This window comes from Eulemur rufifrons, chromosome 9 (assembly GCF_041146395.1).
Source record: "Eulemur rufifrons isolate Redbay chromosome 9, OSU_ERuf_1, whole genome shotgun sequence".
In the NCBI taxonomy this organism is placed as follows: domain Eukaryota; kingdom Metazoa; phylum Chordata; class Mammalia; order Primates; family Lemuridae; genus Eulemur; species Eulemur rufifrons.
The window spans coordinates 54,513,948-54,531,152 of NC_090991.1; the positions used below are offsets into that span (position 1 = coordinate 54,513,948).

Consider the following 17,205-nt stretch of genomic DNA (forward strand, 5'->3'; position numbering starts at 1 on the left):
GTGTGTGAAATATCTTCCTCTCTCTGGAAGCTCTTGAGATCTTTCTAATATTCCAACATTTCGTGATGTGTCTTGGCATGGATCTATTTTTCATCTACTGCATTGGGCATTAGTAGGTACGTCTTTCTAATGTAGAAATCTAAGTCCTTGAGTTTCGGGAAATTCTCTTCAATTATTTATTTTTTCTCTTGCTGAGATTCATAGTGGATATCGGACCTCCTGGAACGGTCGTCTAACTTTCATCATTTTTCTCTATTTCCCATCTCTGCATTTTGCTCTGCTTCCTGAGAGATTTCCTTAGAACATGGTCTTCCAAACTGTCCAATAAATTTCTTATTTCAGCCCTCATGTGTATATTTAATTTAAAGGAATTCTTTTTTCCCTCTGAATAATCCTTTTTAAACATTATCCTGCTCTTGTTCGTGATTGTAGCAACTTATCTATCTGAGATTACTGACGTTTTGCTTTAGAGGTTTTCTTTTTCTTTCCCTTGCATAGTTTCCTGTTTCCTCCGGGCGGCTTTCATCTATTGGTTTGTTTTGACTTTCCTTCTATGTCTGGAATTGTTTGTCTGTTTTTATGAATAGAGAGCCCTGACACGTGGGTTGGACCCTGCGGGCCTGAGCCGGCCTTCTGGACTTCGTGCCGCCCTGGGGGCCCGAGGCTCGGCCGTAGCTGGTGTGTGCTCGAGACCTCTCTCTCGGGCTGGTCAGATTTCCATTCTGCTGCCGGTGCCAGGTTTCTGGGAACCAGGAGGGAGAAGAGGGCTGGCGAGGCCTGGGCACCCGTGTGCCATATTCCCGCAGCCCTGTGTTCAGTGGGGCCCCCGCCCTCCTCTCTCCGCTTGGCCCACCCCTGTCGCCCTCCCCTTCCCTCCTCCTGGACTGCAATGCGTGTGCTCTGGTTGCTTTCTGAGAAAGGGTATGTGTCTGGAAATGCCTTTTTTCGCCGTGTTTCTGTGACTCTTCCAATCGAGAACCGTCTGCATTATGCTGTCTAGAAAATAACCCACCTACCGCCTGTCGGGGTGCAGGAGGGGTGACCCACCTGCGGTGTCACCAGGTGGGGGTGAGAGCTGCTGTGCTGCACCACGTCTTAACCAGACTTTGAACCCGGCCACCTTGTGTCATCGGCACCTCCCGGTTTCCAACGACCTGCGCAACCAGCGTCTGTGCTTTTGGGGAATCCTGAGATAGAAACCGCTGGACCCCAGCTTTCCCCACTATGGCCTTAGGATTCTGTGTTCTCAGGCCTAATATGTCATTTACCGCTGGTTCAGCTCGTTTTCAACTTGCTAAGTTTTGTTGCTGTTTTTTCCTTTTTTGCTCCTCCTTCCACGCTTGTTGGTTTATGACTTTTTAAAAGCAATTTCTGTTCTGTCGTTGGAATGGGAGTTGGGAGAGAGTGAAGTAGATGCGTGTTTTCAAACTGTTGCCTATACCTGGGTCATGATGCTGTCTTTACCGTGGAGATTGACGACTGAGCCAAGGGCAGGGCAGACCTGTGCATTCTTACTGAGCAGCTGTGTTCGTGTGAGTTTCCTTAGAGAAGCGGGGACAGTAACACTGGGAAAGCAGAATGAAATGCTGTCGTCATCAGAGCTCTGACTTCTGACGTGTTCTTATTGTTTCTAAAGTGGACTTTGGAGAGATGGCAAGAAGACACTCGGAGGACCTCAGCAGTAAAAGATTGAACGAAGCCGTGACAGTGAGACTGCCCGCCTCCTCGTACCAGCCGAAGACAACACACTACAACTTGAGCCCCCAGATCCGAGAAGTGGCTGAAAAGGTAGACTTGCTAAGAGACAGCCACACCTTCCAGATCCTGTGGAAAGAGGCCGCAGAGCGTCTGAGTGAGCCTGAAGAAGAATCAGGAAGGCAAATACTGCAGCTCACAGAGGCGTATAATGATCTGTATCGTCCTTGTTACAAAAAGTTCCTTGTGCTTTATGAGGATCTGAAGTCAGGAGAGGTCACCTTTGCAGAAATCGATGTCGTCTTCAAGGACTTTGTAAATAAGTACAGTGAGCTGACCACAGAGCTCCGCGCCATGTGTGCTGTGGACAGCCAGAGCCCAAGGGACTGGGTCCGGGAGCGGGTCGGGCAGATCAGGGAGTACCATAGCCTGCACCAGGCGGTCCACGCGGCCAAGGTCATCTTGCAGGTCAAAGAGGATCTGGGACTGACCGGCGACTTCAGTGTTCTCTGCACTTTACTACAGTTCGTAAGTCACTTGCTGGGGACTCCGGGGGCTGGAGGGGGTATGCCCTGCCTCAGACTCCTTGGGCACCACGAGCTTTCTGGCTGTGAAAGCTGTACAGGGTGATTTAGCAGCTTCCGTCAAGGTTCTCGTTTGTACTGTACTTGAGGCCCGGATATACCAAGGGCTTCACTTTTCCCTTTGTTTATTAACAGCGTGACTGCTCCTTCGCCATGAGAGTTTTCTTGGGTCAGCGTGAGGATCAAGGATTCAGGAAGGGGCAACGATGCTTTTAGTAATCCGATATTTATAAAGAGTCATAACTGGGTCTCTTTAGGTTACAGAAGCAAAAAAGGAAAATACTTTGTTGGCTGTTCAGTCGTATCCTCTAGTTCTATCAAGAAGCCTTAAATGGCCCAGGTGCAGTGGCTCACACCTGTAATCCCAGCACTCTGGAAGGCCGAGGAGGGAGGATTGCTTGAGGTCAGGAGTTTCGAGACCAGCCTGAGCAAGAGTGAGACCCCGTCTCTACTAAAAGTAGAAAAATTAGTCAGGTGTGGTGGCTCACACCTGTAGTCCCTGCTACTCGGAGGCTGAGGCAGGAGGATCACTTGAGCCCAGGAGTTTGAGGCTGTAGTGAGCTACGAAGACACCAGTGCACTCTACCCAGAGTGACAGAGTAAGACTCTGTCTCAAAAATAAATAAATAAATACATAAAATAATAAGAAGAAAGTTTAAAAAACGTTAAAAACAGTAATGATAAGTTATTTCTGTTACAGTTAAGAAATGAGTCTTTTGCTGTTTTTTAGGTGAGCATTTATAAGGTATATGTACCTGTATTATAATACACACCAGTATGACAGTGATTGAAACGTACCACAAATTTGGAATCAGATGCACTTAAACCTGAATCCCAGTAGCAGGTCCTTGAGTAGCTACTCTGGACCTGTGTCTCTTTATTGATAAAGCAGAAGAAAACAACACGTACCTGGCGTGTTGAATCCCGGGGTGGGGGGTGCTGTTGGGGTGGCCGGCGTTGCCACTCATGGACTCCGGGGTTGCAGGTGACGAGTTCCAGTCCACAGCAGAGCTTTGTCTTGCAGACTGATAACTTTGATGACTTCCGCCATGAGAAACTGGTCCAGATCAGCCCGCAGCTCATCCGGGCCAAGAAGATGCTGGAGGACATCAGCGCGGCGCGGTGCCGGTGTCTGCAGGCGCTGTCCTGGAGAAAGGAGTTCATCTGCTGGGTGCGGGAGGCGCTAGGAGGTAAGAGCCAGGAGTCTGGAGAGGGTTTCCAGATGGTTCTCTGTGTGTGTTCCTGACCGTTGGGAAGTACCTCCCCTTGGTCACGTGCTGCGTGGCGGGCGGAAAGGCGTGGCTGTTCTTTGGGAAGGTGGGCAGCGTGCGGTTCGCTGGCCGCCAGTGGAGTCACATCAGCACAGCCCTTCTGGCGTGCGGGGCGCAAACCAGCCCCGCACGCTCTGCTCCGTGGACGCTCGCCGGCCACGGATGGGGGTCCTTTTCTGCACACTCTCGTGCCTCTCAGCTTTTCGTTTTGGTGGAGCAAGGAGAGCTCTTGCCCACGAGAGATTCTGTCCCAACATCTCCATCGATGTGGCGCATTTCTTAGCAGCATTTTAGTTCTGTAGCTTTGATGCCTTTGCCTGAGTTCGGAGGGAAGGAGGAGAGGTGGGACAGGAGGCCGGCGGGCAGCGCTGGCGTGTGGTGGGGTCGGGGCTCAGAGGCTGCACTGGCTCCAGTCTCAGCAGGAGCTCCACGGCTTCCAACGGTGGACTCTTTGGTCTGCTGTTTTGAGACAGGGTCTCACTCTGTCGCCCAGGCTGGAGTGCAGCGGCACAATCACAGCTCACTGTGGCCTCCAGCTCCTCCCCAAGCCATCCTCCTGCCTCAGCTTCCCAAGTAGCTGGGACTACAGGCGCCACGACCGCATACCTGTATTCTTATTGAAAGCAGAAAGTGGATAAAACCTTAAAAATTCATTAAACGTCCATTTATAGCATCGCTCAAGAGTCCTGTGCAGGACAGAGCCGCGTGCCCTCGTGGAGCAGTCCTGTGCTGACCTCCTCCCCTCTCTTCCCGAGGCATCAACGAGCTGAAGGTGTTTGTGGACCTGGCTTCCATCTCGGCGGGGGAGAACGACATAGACGTGGACCGCGTGGCCTGTTTCCACGACGCCGTGCAGGGCTACGCGCCCCTGCTCTACAAGCTGGACCTGACGGCGGGGTTCAGCGTGTTCGTGGAGCATCTGAAGGAACTGTGGAAGGCTCTGGACAACGACCGGCACCTGCCCGATAAACTGGTGAGTCTTCTTCCTGCTCCAGAGCAGATCGTGTTGAACGCAGCGTTGCTCTGGCAACGTCAGGGGAAATGCAAATGCCGTAGGTTTGTACGCAGCCGTTTAAATTGACGTTAAAAAGTCTTTCTTCACAAATGGAAATTCTTTCTCCATCTTGTTATGTTAGACAGCGGGATACAAAATTGCTTATAAGCAATAGTAAACTGGCACAAAACACGTGGAAAAAAGATTCAAAGAAAATACACTAAAATGTTACCTGTATTTTTCTCTGAATGGTAGTAATTGTCATTTTATTCGGTCACTTTTGGATATTTTCCATGTTTTCCTCAATTGATGTGGATTAATTTTGTATCAGAAAAGGTGAACATTTAAGTGTAAGGAAACTACCCAGGTGTACCTGGTCGTCCAGGGCCCAGGGCGCCAGGACAGCTGGCTCCGCGGTGGCTGGGGCAGGGTGTGACAGAGGCACGAGCAGGTAGGGCCGTCCTCACTGCTGCTGGAGGCCACATCCAAACGGCCTCCGTTGCCGTCTTTCCTTGGTTCTCTGGTCACACTCAGGACCACAGTGGCACACTGGGCCCTTACGCCCCCCGGCCCTGTTACAGCTGGCATCACTGTGCAGGGCTCCTCAAGTGCAGAGCCAGCCGTGGCTGCTCACCCTCATCCACGGATCCAGAGTCACGGCCCACAGGCCCCGAGTGGGCACCAGGGCGCCGGGCACTGGTGGACGCGTGGGTGCAGCCTCGCACAGAAACAGCCGCCCTGCATGGCAGGTCCTGAGAGGGACAGGCAGGAGCACACAGGAGCCACCTGACCCAGCCACGGGCACTGCACCTGCGGAAGAATGACAGGAGCCTGCCCTGCGGAGCAGAGGTGGGAGGAAGAGGAGGAAGGGTCCCTGGGACCATGGCCTGTAGCTCTCCTTCTGTCCCAACAGCATGATTCTGCCAGGAACTTGGAGTGGCTGAAAACAGTGAAGGAAAGTCACGGGTCTGTAGAACTCTCGTCCCTGTCCCTGGCCACTGCAATCAACAGCAAAGGCATCTATGTGATCGAGGCACCCAAAGGTGGCCAAAAGGTGAGTGACCCCCGTCCCTAGGCGCAGCTTTGGGCGGTGGTTGCCCGGCTGCCGCATACCCAGGGGCTTCCGCCGCCGTAGAAGAACCTCTAACGTGTGGACTTGCACAGGTTTCCCCAGACGCGGTTCTACGCCTGATCCTCCCCGAGGGTCACGGTGGCCACGAGGAGACACGGGACTACTCTCTAGAAGAGCTGAAGGAGCTTTTAAACAAGCTGATGCTGATGTCCGGCAAGAAGGATCACAGCAATGCTGAAGTGGAGAGGTTTTCTGAGGTGAGGATGTGGCACTAAGCGGTCATTGCACGGTCTGGGCTGGGCGCTGTCACAGCTGAGGCACCTGAGAAAGTGGGAGGGTCTGAATGGCAAGACTGGCTCTGCTCTTAGGCCCACCGAGAGTGGAGTTCGCGAGTCGCACGGTGCACGTGGCCCAGGTCGTGGTCCCAGAGAGAAGTCTACGGCAGGCAGGCCCTTGGGGCAGTGGTTCTCCTTGTGGTCCCCAGAATGAGCTGTCACGAGCTGGCAGGTGGTCCACCATTCTGAAGAAACCACCAGCAGATAGTTCTTAGAAACTTAAATTGCTTCACTTATTCTGCAACTCGGCAAGAATCCAAACACATAAGATTTAGACGGGCATCCTTCGTCAAAACAGAAACATACTGATAAAGGTGGACTGGTTCATGTAACAGAGTTTCAATTTTATTGTGGGTTCTTTCTTCAGAGTTCATTTGTACTTTGCAAATGATAACCTTTATCTCTGCGACCTATTGCTTCCTAGAGGTAGCCCCTCTTATTAGACCGATGACGTCGATGCGGAAGGAAGGCCTTCTGTGCCCCCGGGTCACACGGGGAACCAGTGCAGAGAAACCAACCGGAGTCCTTCGGCAACAAGCCTGCGTGTGGTCTAACCGGCGTGTCGCCCTCTAGTACAGCTCCGCCATGTCTGCTCTTGTCCTGTCCCCAGGTGTTCTGCAGCGTGCAGAGGCTCGTGCAGGCCTTTCTGGACCTCTACTCTGCTGGGAACATGCTGTTCAGGAGCTGGACCGCCGAGATCTACTGCTCGCCCAGGAGGGACGTCTCCATCCGCATGGACTTCAGCCTGGGGCTGGTGAACCAGCTGACGGGGAGCGGGGACGTCACCGGGCTGCTGGAAGCCGTCTGCAGGCAGATGGAGCACTTCCTGGACCACTGGAAGAGGTTCGTGACCGAGAAGCGCATGGAGTACTTTCACCTCAACTTCTACACGGCGGAGCAGCTGGTTTACCTGAGCACTGAGCTCAAGAAGGAGGCGCCCAGCGAAGCTGCCCTGACCATGCTGTCCTTCATCAAAGGCCACTGCACCCCGAGGGACGTCGTCAGGGCCTCTGTGGGGCACGACGAGGAGGCCACCAGGTACCGTGTGCGGCGGGTGGTTCGAGAGTTACAGCTGGTGCTCTCGGAGTCCAGCCTGGTGGACAAGCTGAAGGCCATCATGGAAAAGTCCACGGGCTGCTTGAGTGCCTTCCTGCCCGACTGCCTGGACCTGGACGCCCTCGGCCGCTGCCTGGCCCACCTGGCGGTGATGGGCGGGCCCGCCCCGGAGCGGCATCTCCCGAGGGGCCTGCACGTCGGCCGGCCCAACCTCGTCGTCTGCGGCCACTCGGAGGTGCTGCCGGCTGCCCTGGCCATCTACATGCAGGCCCCGGACCAGCCCCTGCCCACCTACGACGAGGTGCTGCTCTGCACCCCGGGGACCACGTTCGAGGAGGTGGAGCTGCTCCTGCGCCGCTGCCTCACCCTGGGCTCCCGCGGGCGCAAGGTCTACAGCCTGCTGTTCGCAGACCAGCTGAGCTACGAGGTGGCCTGCCAGGCCGAGGCGCTCTTCCAGAGCCTGTGCACCCAGTGCCACCGGGAGGACTACCAGCTGGTGATGGTCTGTGACGGTGACCGGGAGCACTGCTACCTGCCCTCGGCCTTCAGCCAGCACAAGGTCCTCGTCACTCCCCAGGCTCCCCTCGAGGACATCCAGGCCTACCTGGCGCGTCATTACCAGGTCCCAAAGCAGAGCCTGTCGGCGGCGGCCGCGTTCCGGGACCAGATGTGTGTCGGGATCGTGGCCTCGGAGAGAGCGGGTGTCGGTAATGAGAGTGGGGGGCACTGTCTCCGTCTCCAGGGGCTACCGACCACCTGCCTGCCCCGCGGCGGGCGGTTCAGAGGGAGCCCTTCTGCAGGTGGGGACGTGGTGTCCCAGGGAGGGCCTGACGCCTCGTACCAGAGCGGGACACCCTTTCTCACCTGGTGTCCCGACTCGGGAGTTCCTGGGACCCCCTGCGCCCTTCCTCCTCTAAGCAAATTTCTCTGCAGTTTCCTTTTCCCCCTTAAACCCCAGTGGTCTCTCTGGGGTTGATGCTGGTGGGCGGAGCAGGCGTGTGACCGCACTGCCTGAGAGAGGCCGATGCCTCGGGACCCGCCCGTCAGTGACCATCACGTTCCCCTGAAGAGAAATAGCGGTGTCCATTCTCTTGCCCCACTAACAGTACTACATTCTGTTGGGACAAAGGTGCTCTTCCCCCCGCCCACCCCAGCATGTCTTCGCTGTCAGTGTCACTCACAGTCGGACACTGCTTAATGACGTCCCCATCGACAGTGGACCGCATATATGGCGGTGGTCCCCTAAGATTAGAATACCATATTTCACTGTGTGCGTCTATGTTCAGATCCACAAACACTCGCACTGTGTCACAGTTGCCCGCGGTGTTCAGGACGGTCCGGGCCGTACAGCTGTGGCCGGAGCAGCGGCTGTGCCGTGTGGCCTAGGTGTGTAGCAGGCGAGCCCTCCTGGGTTTGCGTGAGCGCCCTGTGATGCTCACACCGCTACTCAGCCGCCTAACGACCGTTTCTCAGAACGCATCCCCATCGTCAGGTGACACGTGACTGTGTTTACACCGCTGTCATCCGTAGCAGGGAAATGGCCAGGACAGTGAGCGGGTGACAGCTGGGACATGTGAGGACTCGAAAGTGTATTCTTTGATGTTATGTTGCCTCGATTTTAAATTTTATACAGAAGGAAGTAACTTCCAGTAAATCTTTGTGGATCCCTTGCTCTGTCCGCAGCCCTGGGGCCTGATTCCCGTCTCTGTTACAGGAAAGTCTCTCTACGTGAAGAGACTGAGTCGCAAATTGAAGCAGATGTTAAACGGCAAGAAAGTGCCCGTGAAAACGATTCGGCTGATCGACCCCCAGGTGGACGAGAGCCAAGTCCTGGGCTCCCTCCTGCCGTTCCTGGACGCAAAGTATCAGAACAAACCCGTGATATTCCACGTGGACGTGACCTCTTCGGTAAGTGCCGTCGAATTCCAGCTGGCTGGGCACATCAACAGAGACAGAGTCCCCCTTTGTGACTTTGCCTCCTCCCTGTGTGAAGAATTTCTTCTTTCTACGTGGACAGTCCTGTATTTGTCCACACTAAGGGTATGTCCCGAGAAATGCACCGCTGGGCAGTTCCACAGCCACGTGACCAGCACCGAGTGTGTCACGCAGACCTGCGTGGTCCGGCGACGGCACAGCGGGGCTCCGCGGCCTGGCCTATGGCTCCGCGGCTGCAAACCGGTACGGCACGGGCCTGTGGCAAATGCTGTGGGAAACTGTGACGCGGTGGCATTTGTGTATCTAAACCTAGAAAAGTATGGTAAAAATACAGTATCATAATCTCAACGGACCACCGTGGCATAGGTGACCCGTTCGCTGAAACGTCGTTTTCAGCACATGGTTGGCGCTTGCCCGTGTTAATGATCAGTATTGCTCTGTCAAAGAACAAAACAAGAGGATGCTTAGGGTTGGAAGGACTCATCATCGTTCTGTGTTTTTACAAACCCATGTGATTCTGTCCTCAGGTGCAGACTGGAATCTGGGTGTTTCTTTTCAAACTCCTCATTTTACAGTACCTAATGGATATCAATGGGAAAATGTGGCTCCGGAACCCGTGCCATTTATATGTCATCGAAATCCTGGAGGGGAATTCAGTACTGCCCAGGAGGGCTTCGGCGCTGGTCTGTATCGTGGGGCATTGTCACCTGGAGGGGGAGGGTCTCCGCTTCCTTCAGGGCCTCTGCAGGGGACTGATGCGTTTCGGTGACTCCACACTTTTGCCTTACTGAAGCAGCTGAGTGCAGTGTTAGTAAAGAAAATCTAATCTTTAAACTTGTTTTTAAATAATGTCTGGAATAAAAATACTCTTCTGGCCAGGTGTGGTGGCTCATGCATATAATCCTAGCACTTTGGGAGGCTGAGGCGGGAGGATCACTTGAGGACAAGAGTTCGAGGCCAGCTTAAGCAAGAGCAAGACCCTATAAAAAATATAAAAATAAGCCAGACGTGGTGGCACCTGTAGTCCCAGCTATGCTGGGAGGCTGAGCCAGGAGGATCACTTGAGCCCAGGAGTTTGAGATTGCAGTGAGGTATGATGCCACTGTACTCCAGCCCAGTGACAGAGCAAGACCCTGCCTCAGAAAACAAAAAATACACTTTTATTACTCAGCAGTATCTTAAATTTATTTGTTCAATTCAGGCGTAATGCTGTATGTCACAGTTTAAATCCCAGCTGTGCTCTGAATATGGTAAATTCATTTGTTGAGAGAGGTCATCTTTCTTGCCAGCTAAGATGGAAAGGAGACTTTTGTCGGAAACTTCTTAGCAAAAGGGAGTTTTATGCTCACACACGTCTGTATACGCCTAGTTTCAGGAAGTCGGGCTAGAAAATGGCCTGTCGTCCTAAGAGTGCAGCTCTGCCACTCAGCCTCCAGACACCTTAATGTGCAAAAAATACCCTATGTAAACAGTAAAAAGAGTCTACAGAAAGCCACATATTTTTTTTTTTTTTTTTTTTTTGAGACAGAGTGTCGCTTTGTTGCCTTGGCTAAGGTGAGTGCCGTGGCGTCAGCCTAGCTCACAGCAACCTCAAACTCCTGGGCTTAAGCGATCCTCCTGCCTCAGCCTCCCGAGTAGCTGGGACTACAGGCATGCGCCACCATGCCCGGCTAATAAGGAAAGCCACATATTTTTAAGTGATTTTTTTTTTTTTCATAACGTTTCATCCAGGACAGATCCTGTGGAGGGTTGAAACACGAAAAGCATTTGTCAGGAAACTCAGTTGTAACCATGTTATCCACGTCTCTCCTTTCCAGGGTGCACGTGCCCCCCAGTTCAGTTTTCTTGACGTCTTCCCGAAAGTCACCTGCAGGCCTCCCAAAGAAGTGCTGGACATGGAGCTGAGCCCTGAGAGGAGCCACGGGGACCCTGGGATGGATTACATAGAGTTCTGCAGAGAAACTTTCCAAAGACCTTACCAATATTTAAAACGATTCCATCAAAACCAAAACCTAGACCTGTTTCAGTACCAACAAGGCTCCGTTGAAGGCACCCCGGAGGAATGCCTCCAGCATTTCCTGCTTTACTGTGGGGTGATAAACCCGTCCTGGTCAGAGCTTCGGAACTTCGCGGGGTTCTTGAATTACCAGCTCCGAGACTGTGAGGCCTCTCTCTTCTGCAATCCAGATGTCATTGGAGACACACTGAGGGGCTTCAAGAACTTTGTGGTGACTTTCATGATCTTTATGGCAAGAGATTTTTCCACACCAACACTTGACACTTCTGACCAAAGCCCAGGGAAGTACACGGTCCCCATGGAGGGGGTTAAGGAAGAAGATTTGGCCCCTTTCTCTCTCCGGAAGAGGTGGGAGTCAGAGCCCCACCCATACGTTTTCTTCAACAATGACCACACCTCTATGACGTTCATAGGCTTCCATTTGCAGCCCAATCAGAATGGTGGTGTGGACGCCATCAACCACTTGAATGGGAAAGTGATCAAGAGAGACATCATGACCAAGGAGCTGTACAAGGGGCTGCTGCTTCAGAGGGTGCCCTTCAATGTCGACTTTGATAAGCTGCCCAGGAACGAGAAACTCGAAAAGCTCTGCCTGGCCTTAGGGATCCAGTGGCCCATTGACCCTGATGAAACATACGAGCTTACAACAGACAACATGCTCAAGATCCTTGCCATTGAAATGCGGTTCCGATGTGGGATCCCAGTGATCATCATGGGAGAAACCGGCTGTGGGAAAACCAGGCTCATTAAATTCCTGAGCGACCTGCGGCGTGCCGGTGCCGATGCTCAAACGATAAAGCTGGTCAAGGTCCATGGAGGAACAACTGCGGACATGATCTACTCCAAAGTCAGGGAGGCTGAGAACATCGCCTTCCTCAATAAGGCCGAACATAAGCTGGACACCATCTTGTTCTTGGACGAAGCCAACACAACGGAAGCCATAAGTGCTATCAAAGAAGTCCTGTGTGACCACACGGTGGATGGCCAGCCCCTGGCTGAGCACTCTGGCTTGCATGTCATAGCCGCCTGCAACCCTTACCGGAAGCACTCCGAGGAGGCCATCTGCCGTTTGGAGTCTGCCGGTTTGGGCTACCGGGTCAGGGCAGAGGAGACGGCAGACAGGCTGGGCTCCATCCCCCTGAGACAGCTGGTGTACCGCGTCCACGCTCTGCCCCCGAGCCTGATTCCTCTGGTGTGGGACTTTGGACAGCTGAATAACACTGCTGAGAAGCTCTACATCCAGCAGATCGTCCAGAGACTAGTTGACTCCGTCCGCCTAGAACCAGACGAGGTTCATGTGATCACAGAAGTGCTTTCTGCCTCTCAGGGCTTCATGAGGAAGAGGAAAGATGAGTGCAGCTTTGTCAGCCTGAGGGACGTGGAGCGCTGTGTGAAAGTTTTCAAATGGTTTTACGACCACAGCAAGATGCTTTTATTAAAACTGAATTCGTTGGTCTGCGAGTCCAACACCAGCAAAAGTCATGTCAAGAGAGACCCCATCCTCTGGTCCCTGGTCCTGGCCATCGGCGTGTGCTATCACGCTTCCTTAGAAAAGAAAGACTCGTATCGCAAAGCCATTTGTAGGTTCTTTCCAGAACCGTATAATGACAGCAAGATTATTCTGGAGGAAATAACTCGAACACAAGATCTTTTTCTGAATGGTGTTCCTCTGAGGAAAACCATCGCCAAGAACTTGGCTTTGAAGGAGAACGTCTTCATGATGGTTATCTGCATTGAGCTTAAGATTCCTCTCTTCCTGGTGGGGAAGCCTGGCAGCTCCAAATCTCTTGCCAAGACCATTGTGGCCGACGCCATGCAAGGCCAGGCCGCTTACTCAGATCTCTTCCGGAGCCTGAAGCAGGTCCACCTGGTGTCGTTCCAGTGCAGCCCGCATTCCACCCCGCAGGGCATCATAGGCACCTTCAAGCAGTGCGCCCGCTTTCAGCACGGGAAGGACCTGCAGCAGTACGTCTCCGTGGTGGTGCTGGACGAGGTGGGACTGGCGGAAGACTCACCCAAAATGCCCCTGAAGGCTCTGCACCCACTGCTGGAAGACGGCTGCATTGAGGACGATCCTGCCCCTCACAAGAAGGTCGGCTTCGTGGGCATCTCCAACTGGGCCCTCGACCCCGCCAAGATGAACCGGGGTATCTTTGTGTCGCGCAGCAGCCCCAGCAAGCAGGAGCTCATAGAGAGCGCCAGGGGCATTTGCGCTTCCGACAGCCTCGTTCAAGACAGAATCCAGGGCTTCTTTGCACCCTTTGCCAAAGCCTACGAGACGGTGTGTAAGAGCCAAGACAAGGAGTTCTTTGGGCTTCGTGACTACTACAGCCTCATCAAAATGGTCTTTGCCATGGTAAAAGCCTCTAATAGCAACCCTTCCCCACAGGATATTGCGCAGGCTGTCCTCCGGAACTTCAGCGGCAAAGATGACATCCATGCTTTGGACATTTTTACAGCCAGCTTGCCTGAGGCAAAGTGCTCAGAAGAAGTCAGCACCGTGCAGTTGATCAAGCAGAACATCTACGGGGCTCTTCAGAAGGCGCCAGGCAGAGAGCTGGACGAGGTGGACTCCCGCTACTTACTCGTGCTCACCAAAAACTACGTGGCCCTGCAGATCCTGCAGCAGACGTTCTTCAGTGAGGGCCAGCAGCCGGAGATTATTTTTGGTTCCAGCTTTCCCAAGGACCAAGAGTACACCCAGATCTGCAGAAATATCAACCGAGTGAAGATCTGCATGGAAACGGGCAAGATGGTGGTGCTGCTGAACCTGCAGAACCTCTACGAGAGCCTGTACGACGCGCTCAACCAGTACTACGTCTACCTCGGGGGTCAGAAGTACGTGGACCTTGGTTTGGGGACCCATCGTGTCAAATGTCGGGTTCACCCAGACTTCCGCCTGATAGTCATTGAAGAGAAGGACGTTGTGTACAGACATTTCCCCATTCCCCTCATCAACCGGCTGGAGAAGCACTATCTGGACCTCAACACCGTGCTGGAGAAGTGGCAGAAGAACATCGTGGCCGAGCTCGAGGCGTGGGTGGCGAAATTCATCCACGTGAAGGCAGATCCGTTCCTAGCCAGACACAAGTACAGCCCTTCTGACGTCTTCATCGGCTACCACTCTGACACCTGCGCCTCTGTGGTGCTGCAGGTCACAGAGAGGCAAGGTCCCGCGGACCTGACCGAGGAGCTGTACCAGAAGGTGTCCCTGGAGGCCAAACGGATCCTGCTGGATTGCGCCACCCCCGACGCCGTGGTCCGGCTGAGCACCTCCTTGCTGGGCTTGTTCGCGGCCCAGTCTCTGTCCCAGGAATACTACCACACTCAGCAGCACAGCTCCTTCGCGGATTTCCTGCAGGCTCACCTTCGCGCGACACACCTGGCACGCCATGCCATCTTCACAGAGGTGACTGCCTTTCTGCACTTTCACCCTGTCCTCTTTCTCCTAAAAGTCCTGAATCCCTAGTGCTAAGATTCAGGATTCTTTTCAAGTCGGTGCATGGGGATCACAGTGGACATGTTGAGACTTTTGGTTCTTCTCCGTGTACGTGCCGGGAGGACTGAGTGTATATGTGAGTTCTACTTAGCCAGGTTTTGAGTGTCTACTTCTGTGCGGTGCTCCGTGCTGACGGCAGCACTGTGTACAACACGCACATCAGCAGATGAAGCACCGCAGCTGAGTACCGAGCTCAGGGCACTGGGGATGTAAAAATAAGTGGGCCCGTGCTGGTCCTTGGTCTTGTCCACGTGTAATGTGGGAAGACTGGCCCGTGCACAGATGCCGTGGGTATCGCGTGGTAAGTGAATGCCGTGTTCAGAGCAGAGCGGGGCAGTGCAGATCAGGGTACAAGGGCAGACGAGGTCTTCTCTACGAGAGGCCCCTCCAGCTGTCCGGGAAGGGATTATGGGCAGAGGCCCTTCATGGGCGAAAGGTAAGTTGTGATACGGCACCTTCTGTGTAGACCACAGGGCGCCATCGACCGAGCTTAGAGTTCAAGGCTGTGAGTACTCGGACGGGGGGAGGAGGTGCCAGCAGAGAACTCGTGGAGGGCCATGTGGGTCGCGCTGCAGAGCTCTGCCTTTGCTGTGCAGAGGGGAGTGACGGAGGTCTGTGTGTTTAGACGCGTCCCTCTGCCGGGGCGATGGAGAGAGAGTCTGATGAAAGAAAGACTGTTGTGGAAAAGATAGACCAGTGCAGAGGCTGCTGGTCCAGGGCAGAGGAGAGGTGTAGACGGAACTGAGAAACAGGATGCAAATTGGCGGCCTAGGGACACCTACAGAGGGGCCCCGGCGGGTGGAATCGTGGAGGAACAACTCCCTGGATTCCTCCCTGGAGGACTGGAGGTTGGCTTCATTGTGATAGATAATCCAGGAACGAGCGACAGATTTCAGGCGGCCAATGGCAAAGTGCACTTGGGACGTGTTTTGCTGTCTGTCCTGCAGTTGGGTGTAGGACTTTGAAGCTCAGTGGTAAGGCCAGGCCTGGAGATGGGATTCGCGCACGGAGACATCAGCACGTCTTAAGGAGCGTTTTTGGGTTTGCACTGTGGGGCGTGGTCCACGGTAGAGGAGAACCGTCAGCAGGGGGCGGGGGCCGTGGGGGAGGGGGTAGGAATCGTCACCAACTGCTAATTGCTTCTGGAAGCAGGAATCTAGATTGTCAGAAGAAATGGCGTCTGTACTGAGCCCTAAAGGGTCACGAGAATCTCCAGTAGGGACCAAAACAGGAAGGGCCACAGGCATCTAGGAAGGAGACTAAGGCATCTCTGGGGCAGGGTGAAGTGTTCTCTCCGGGACCTTTTGATCCCGTAGGTTCTCCTGGCCTCAGCACCACCTTGGTTTTGAAAACTCTGTGGGTTTGGATTCTCTTCCATCTGTACCAGTGCTGAGCCCCTAGAAGATGTCGGCTGAACATCCTCGATTTCTGGGATCTGAACCTACTTTATTTCTGACAAATAATTTGTGTTTCCTACCTCTGTAGATCACCACTTTCTCCAGACTGCTGACGAGTCACGACTGCGAAGCCGTGGCGTCGGAGCTAGCAGGCCGGGCCGAGAGGCCCACGGTGCTGTGGCTGCAGCAGTTCGACACGGAGCACTCCTTCCTCAGAGAAGTGCGGTGAGGAGCCCTGCCGCCCTCCCCTCCGCGCCCCACCGAGGCGTGTTTCTCCGGCGCGACTTTGGCGCCAGCTTCGGATAACGAGCACTGGGGACGTGTGGCTGGGGAAAGGGTCACTGTTGAATCCCCAGGTGTCCTTCTCACTCTCACGTCCCATGGCCCAGCAGCTTCCGTGACACCGTTCTCTGAAACCGCTGTCCTCGTATCGCATTAGGAAGCATTTATTGGGCTTTTAAAAATTTCTCCGCGGGATTGTCCATCGATCTCATAGGAGAAAAATCCCACCTGAGTGGTTCTTTCTACGTAGCCTTTATATTTTCCATCACTTAAGGGAATTCTGTTATCCACTTTTTAGGACAGAGAACTCACTGGAATAATTTCCTTTTCTTTCAGAAACTGCTTAACTTGTGCAGCCAGATGTAAAATCCTCATTATTCAGACAGATTTTGAAGACGGAGTTCATAGCGCTCAGCTCATTGCCTCAGCTAAGTATGTCTTTAGTATTTTCCTCAGAACGCCACACAGGGAACCCAAAGTTTACTGACGAGCTCCTAAAGAATGTCTTCCAGTGTAGGATCATAATAAATGTAGAAATAAAAAGAAGAAAAATGCTGCCCCTACTCATCCCCCGTGTGGACTAGAGAGACTGGACAGATGAAAAGAAAAGGCTAAAAACCACACTGACATAGTGAAATGCAGGAAGCGTGAATAATAGAGACTATAATGGGATATAAATGGATGTCCTTGAAGTATATGTGTGCAGAAATGCTTCAGTAATTATTAATTTTGAATTATACATTATTTATTGCCGGTTCAAGGGCAATAATGGTATGTAAATGCTTTCGTTCGTGTTTAGTGGACATTTTTATTGTGTTCATAAGAGGAAATCTGAATTAAATCTGTTCTCTTATTACTTAAAGTGAAAGTGATTTCTGGGCCCTTTGAAAGCGCGGGATGCCCTATGTCACTTTGTGGCTGGGTTACATCCCCGTGGGAAACTGGCTTTGGGGAACTGGGCGTGCAGAGCTCCTCCTGGAAGGGGAGAGGTCAGTGGCCCCACCCGTGAGAGTCAGGGCCAGCGCCCTGCGGAGCGCACGCCAGGGTTTCTGGACAACAGAGGGTTGC

At 53.4% G+C, this 17,205-nt stretch overlaps 1 protein-coding gene across 4 annotated transcripts in view; it reads left to right on the forward strand.

Moving 5' to 3' along the window:
• RNF213 (ring finger protein 213) overlaps positions 1-17,205 on the forward strand; it is a 97,164-nt gene that overhangs the window by 39,981 nt on the left and 39,978 nt on the right. For all 4 annotated transcript variants that reach the window (XM_069482958.1, XM_069482957.1, XM_069482961.1 and 1 more), the window contains 11 exons: positions 1,637-2,223; positions 3,304-3,469; positions 4,306-4,523; positions 5,458-5,598; positions 5,709-5,873; positions 6,562-7,714; positions 8,722-8,915; positions 9,470-9,625; positions 10,760-14,368; positions 15,944-16,080; positions 16,474-16,569. In XM_069482958.1, coding sequence (XP_069339059.1) covers positions 1,637-2,223; positions 3,304-3,469; positions 4,306-4,523; positions 5,458-5,598; positions 5,709-5,873; positions 6,562-7,714; positions 8,722-8,915; positions 9,470-9,625; positions 10,760-14,368; positions 15,944-16,080; positions 16,474-16,569 — 6,622 coding nt within the window. The remainder of the gene's footprint in view (positions 1-1,636; positions 2,224-3,303; positions 3,470-4,305; positions 4,524-5,457; positions 5,599-5,708; positions 5,874-6,561; positions 7,715-8,721; positions 8,916-9,469; positions 9,626-10,759; positions 14,369-15,943; positions 16,081-16,473; positions 16,570-17,205) is intronic.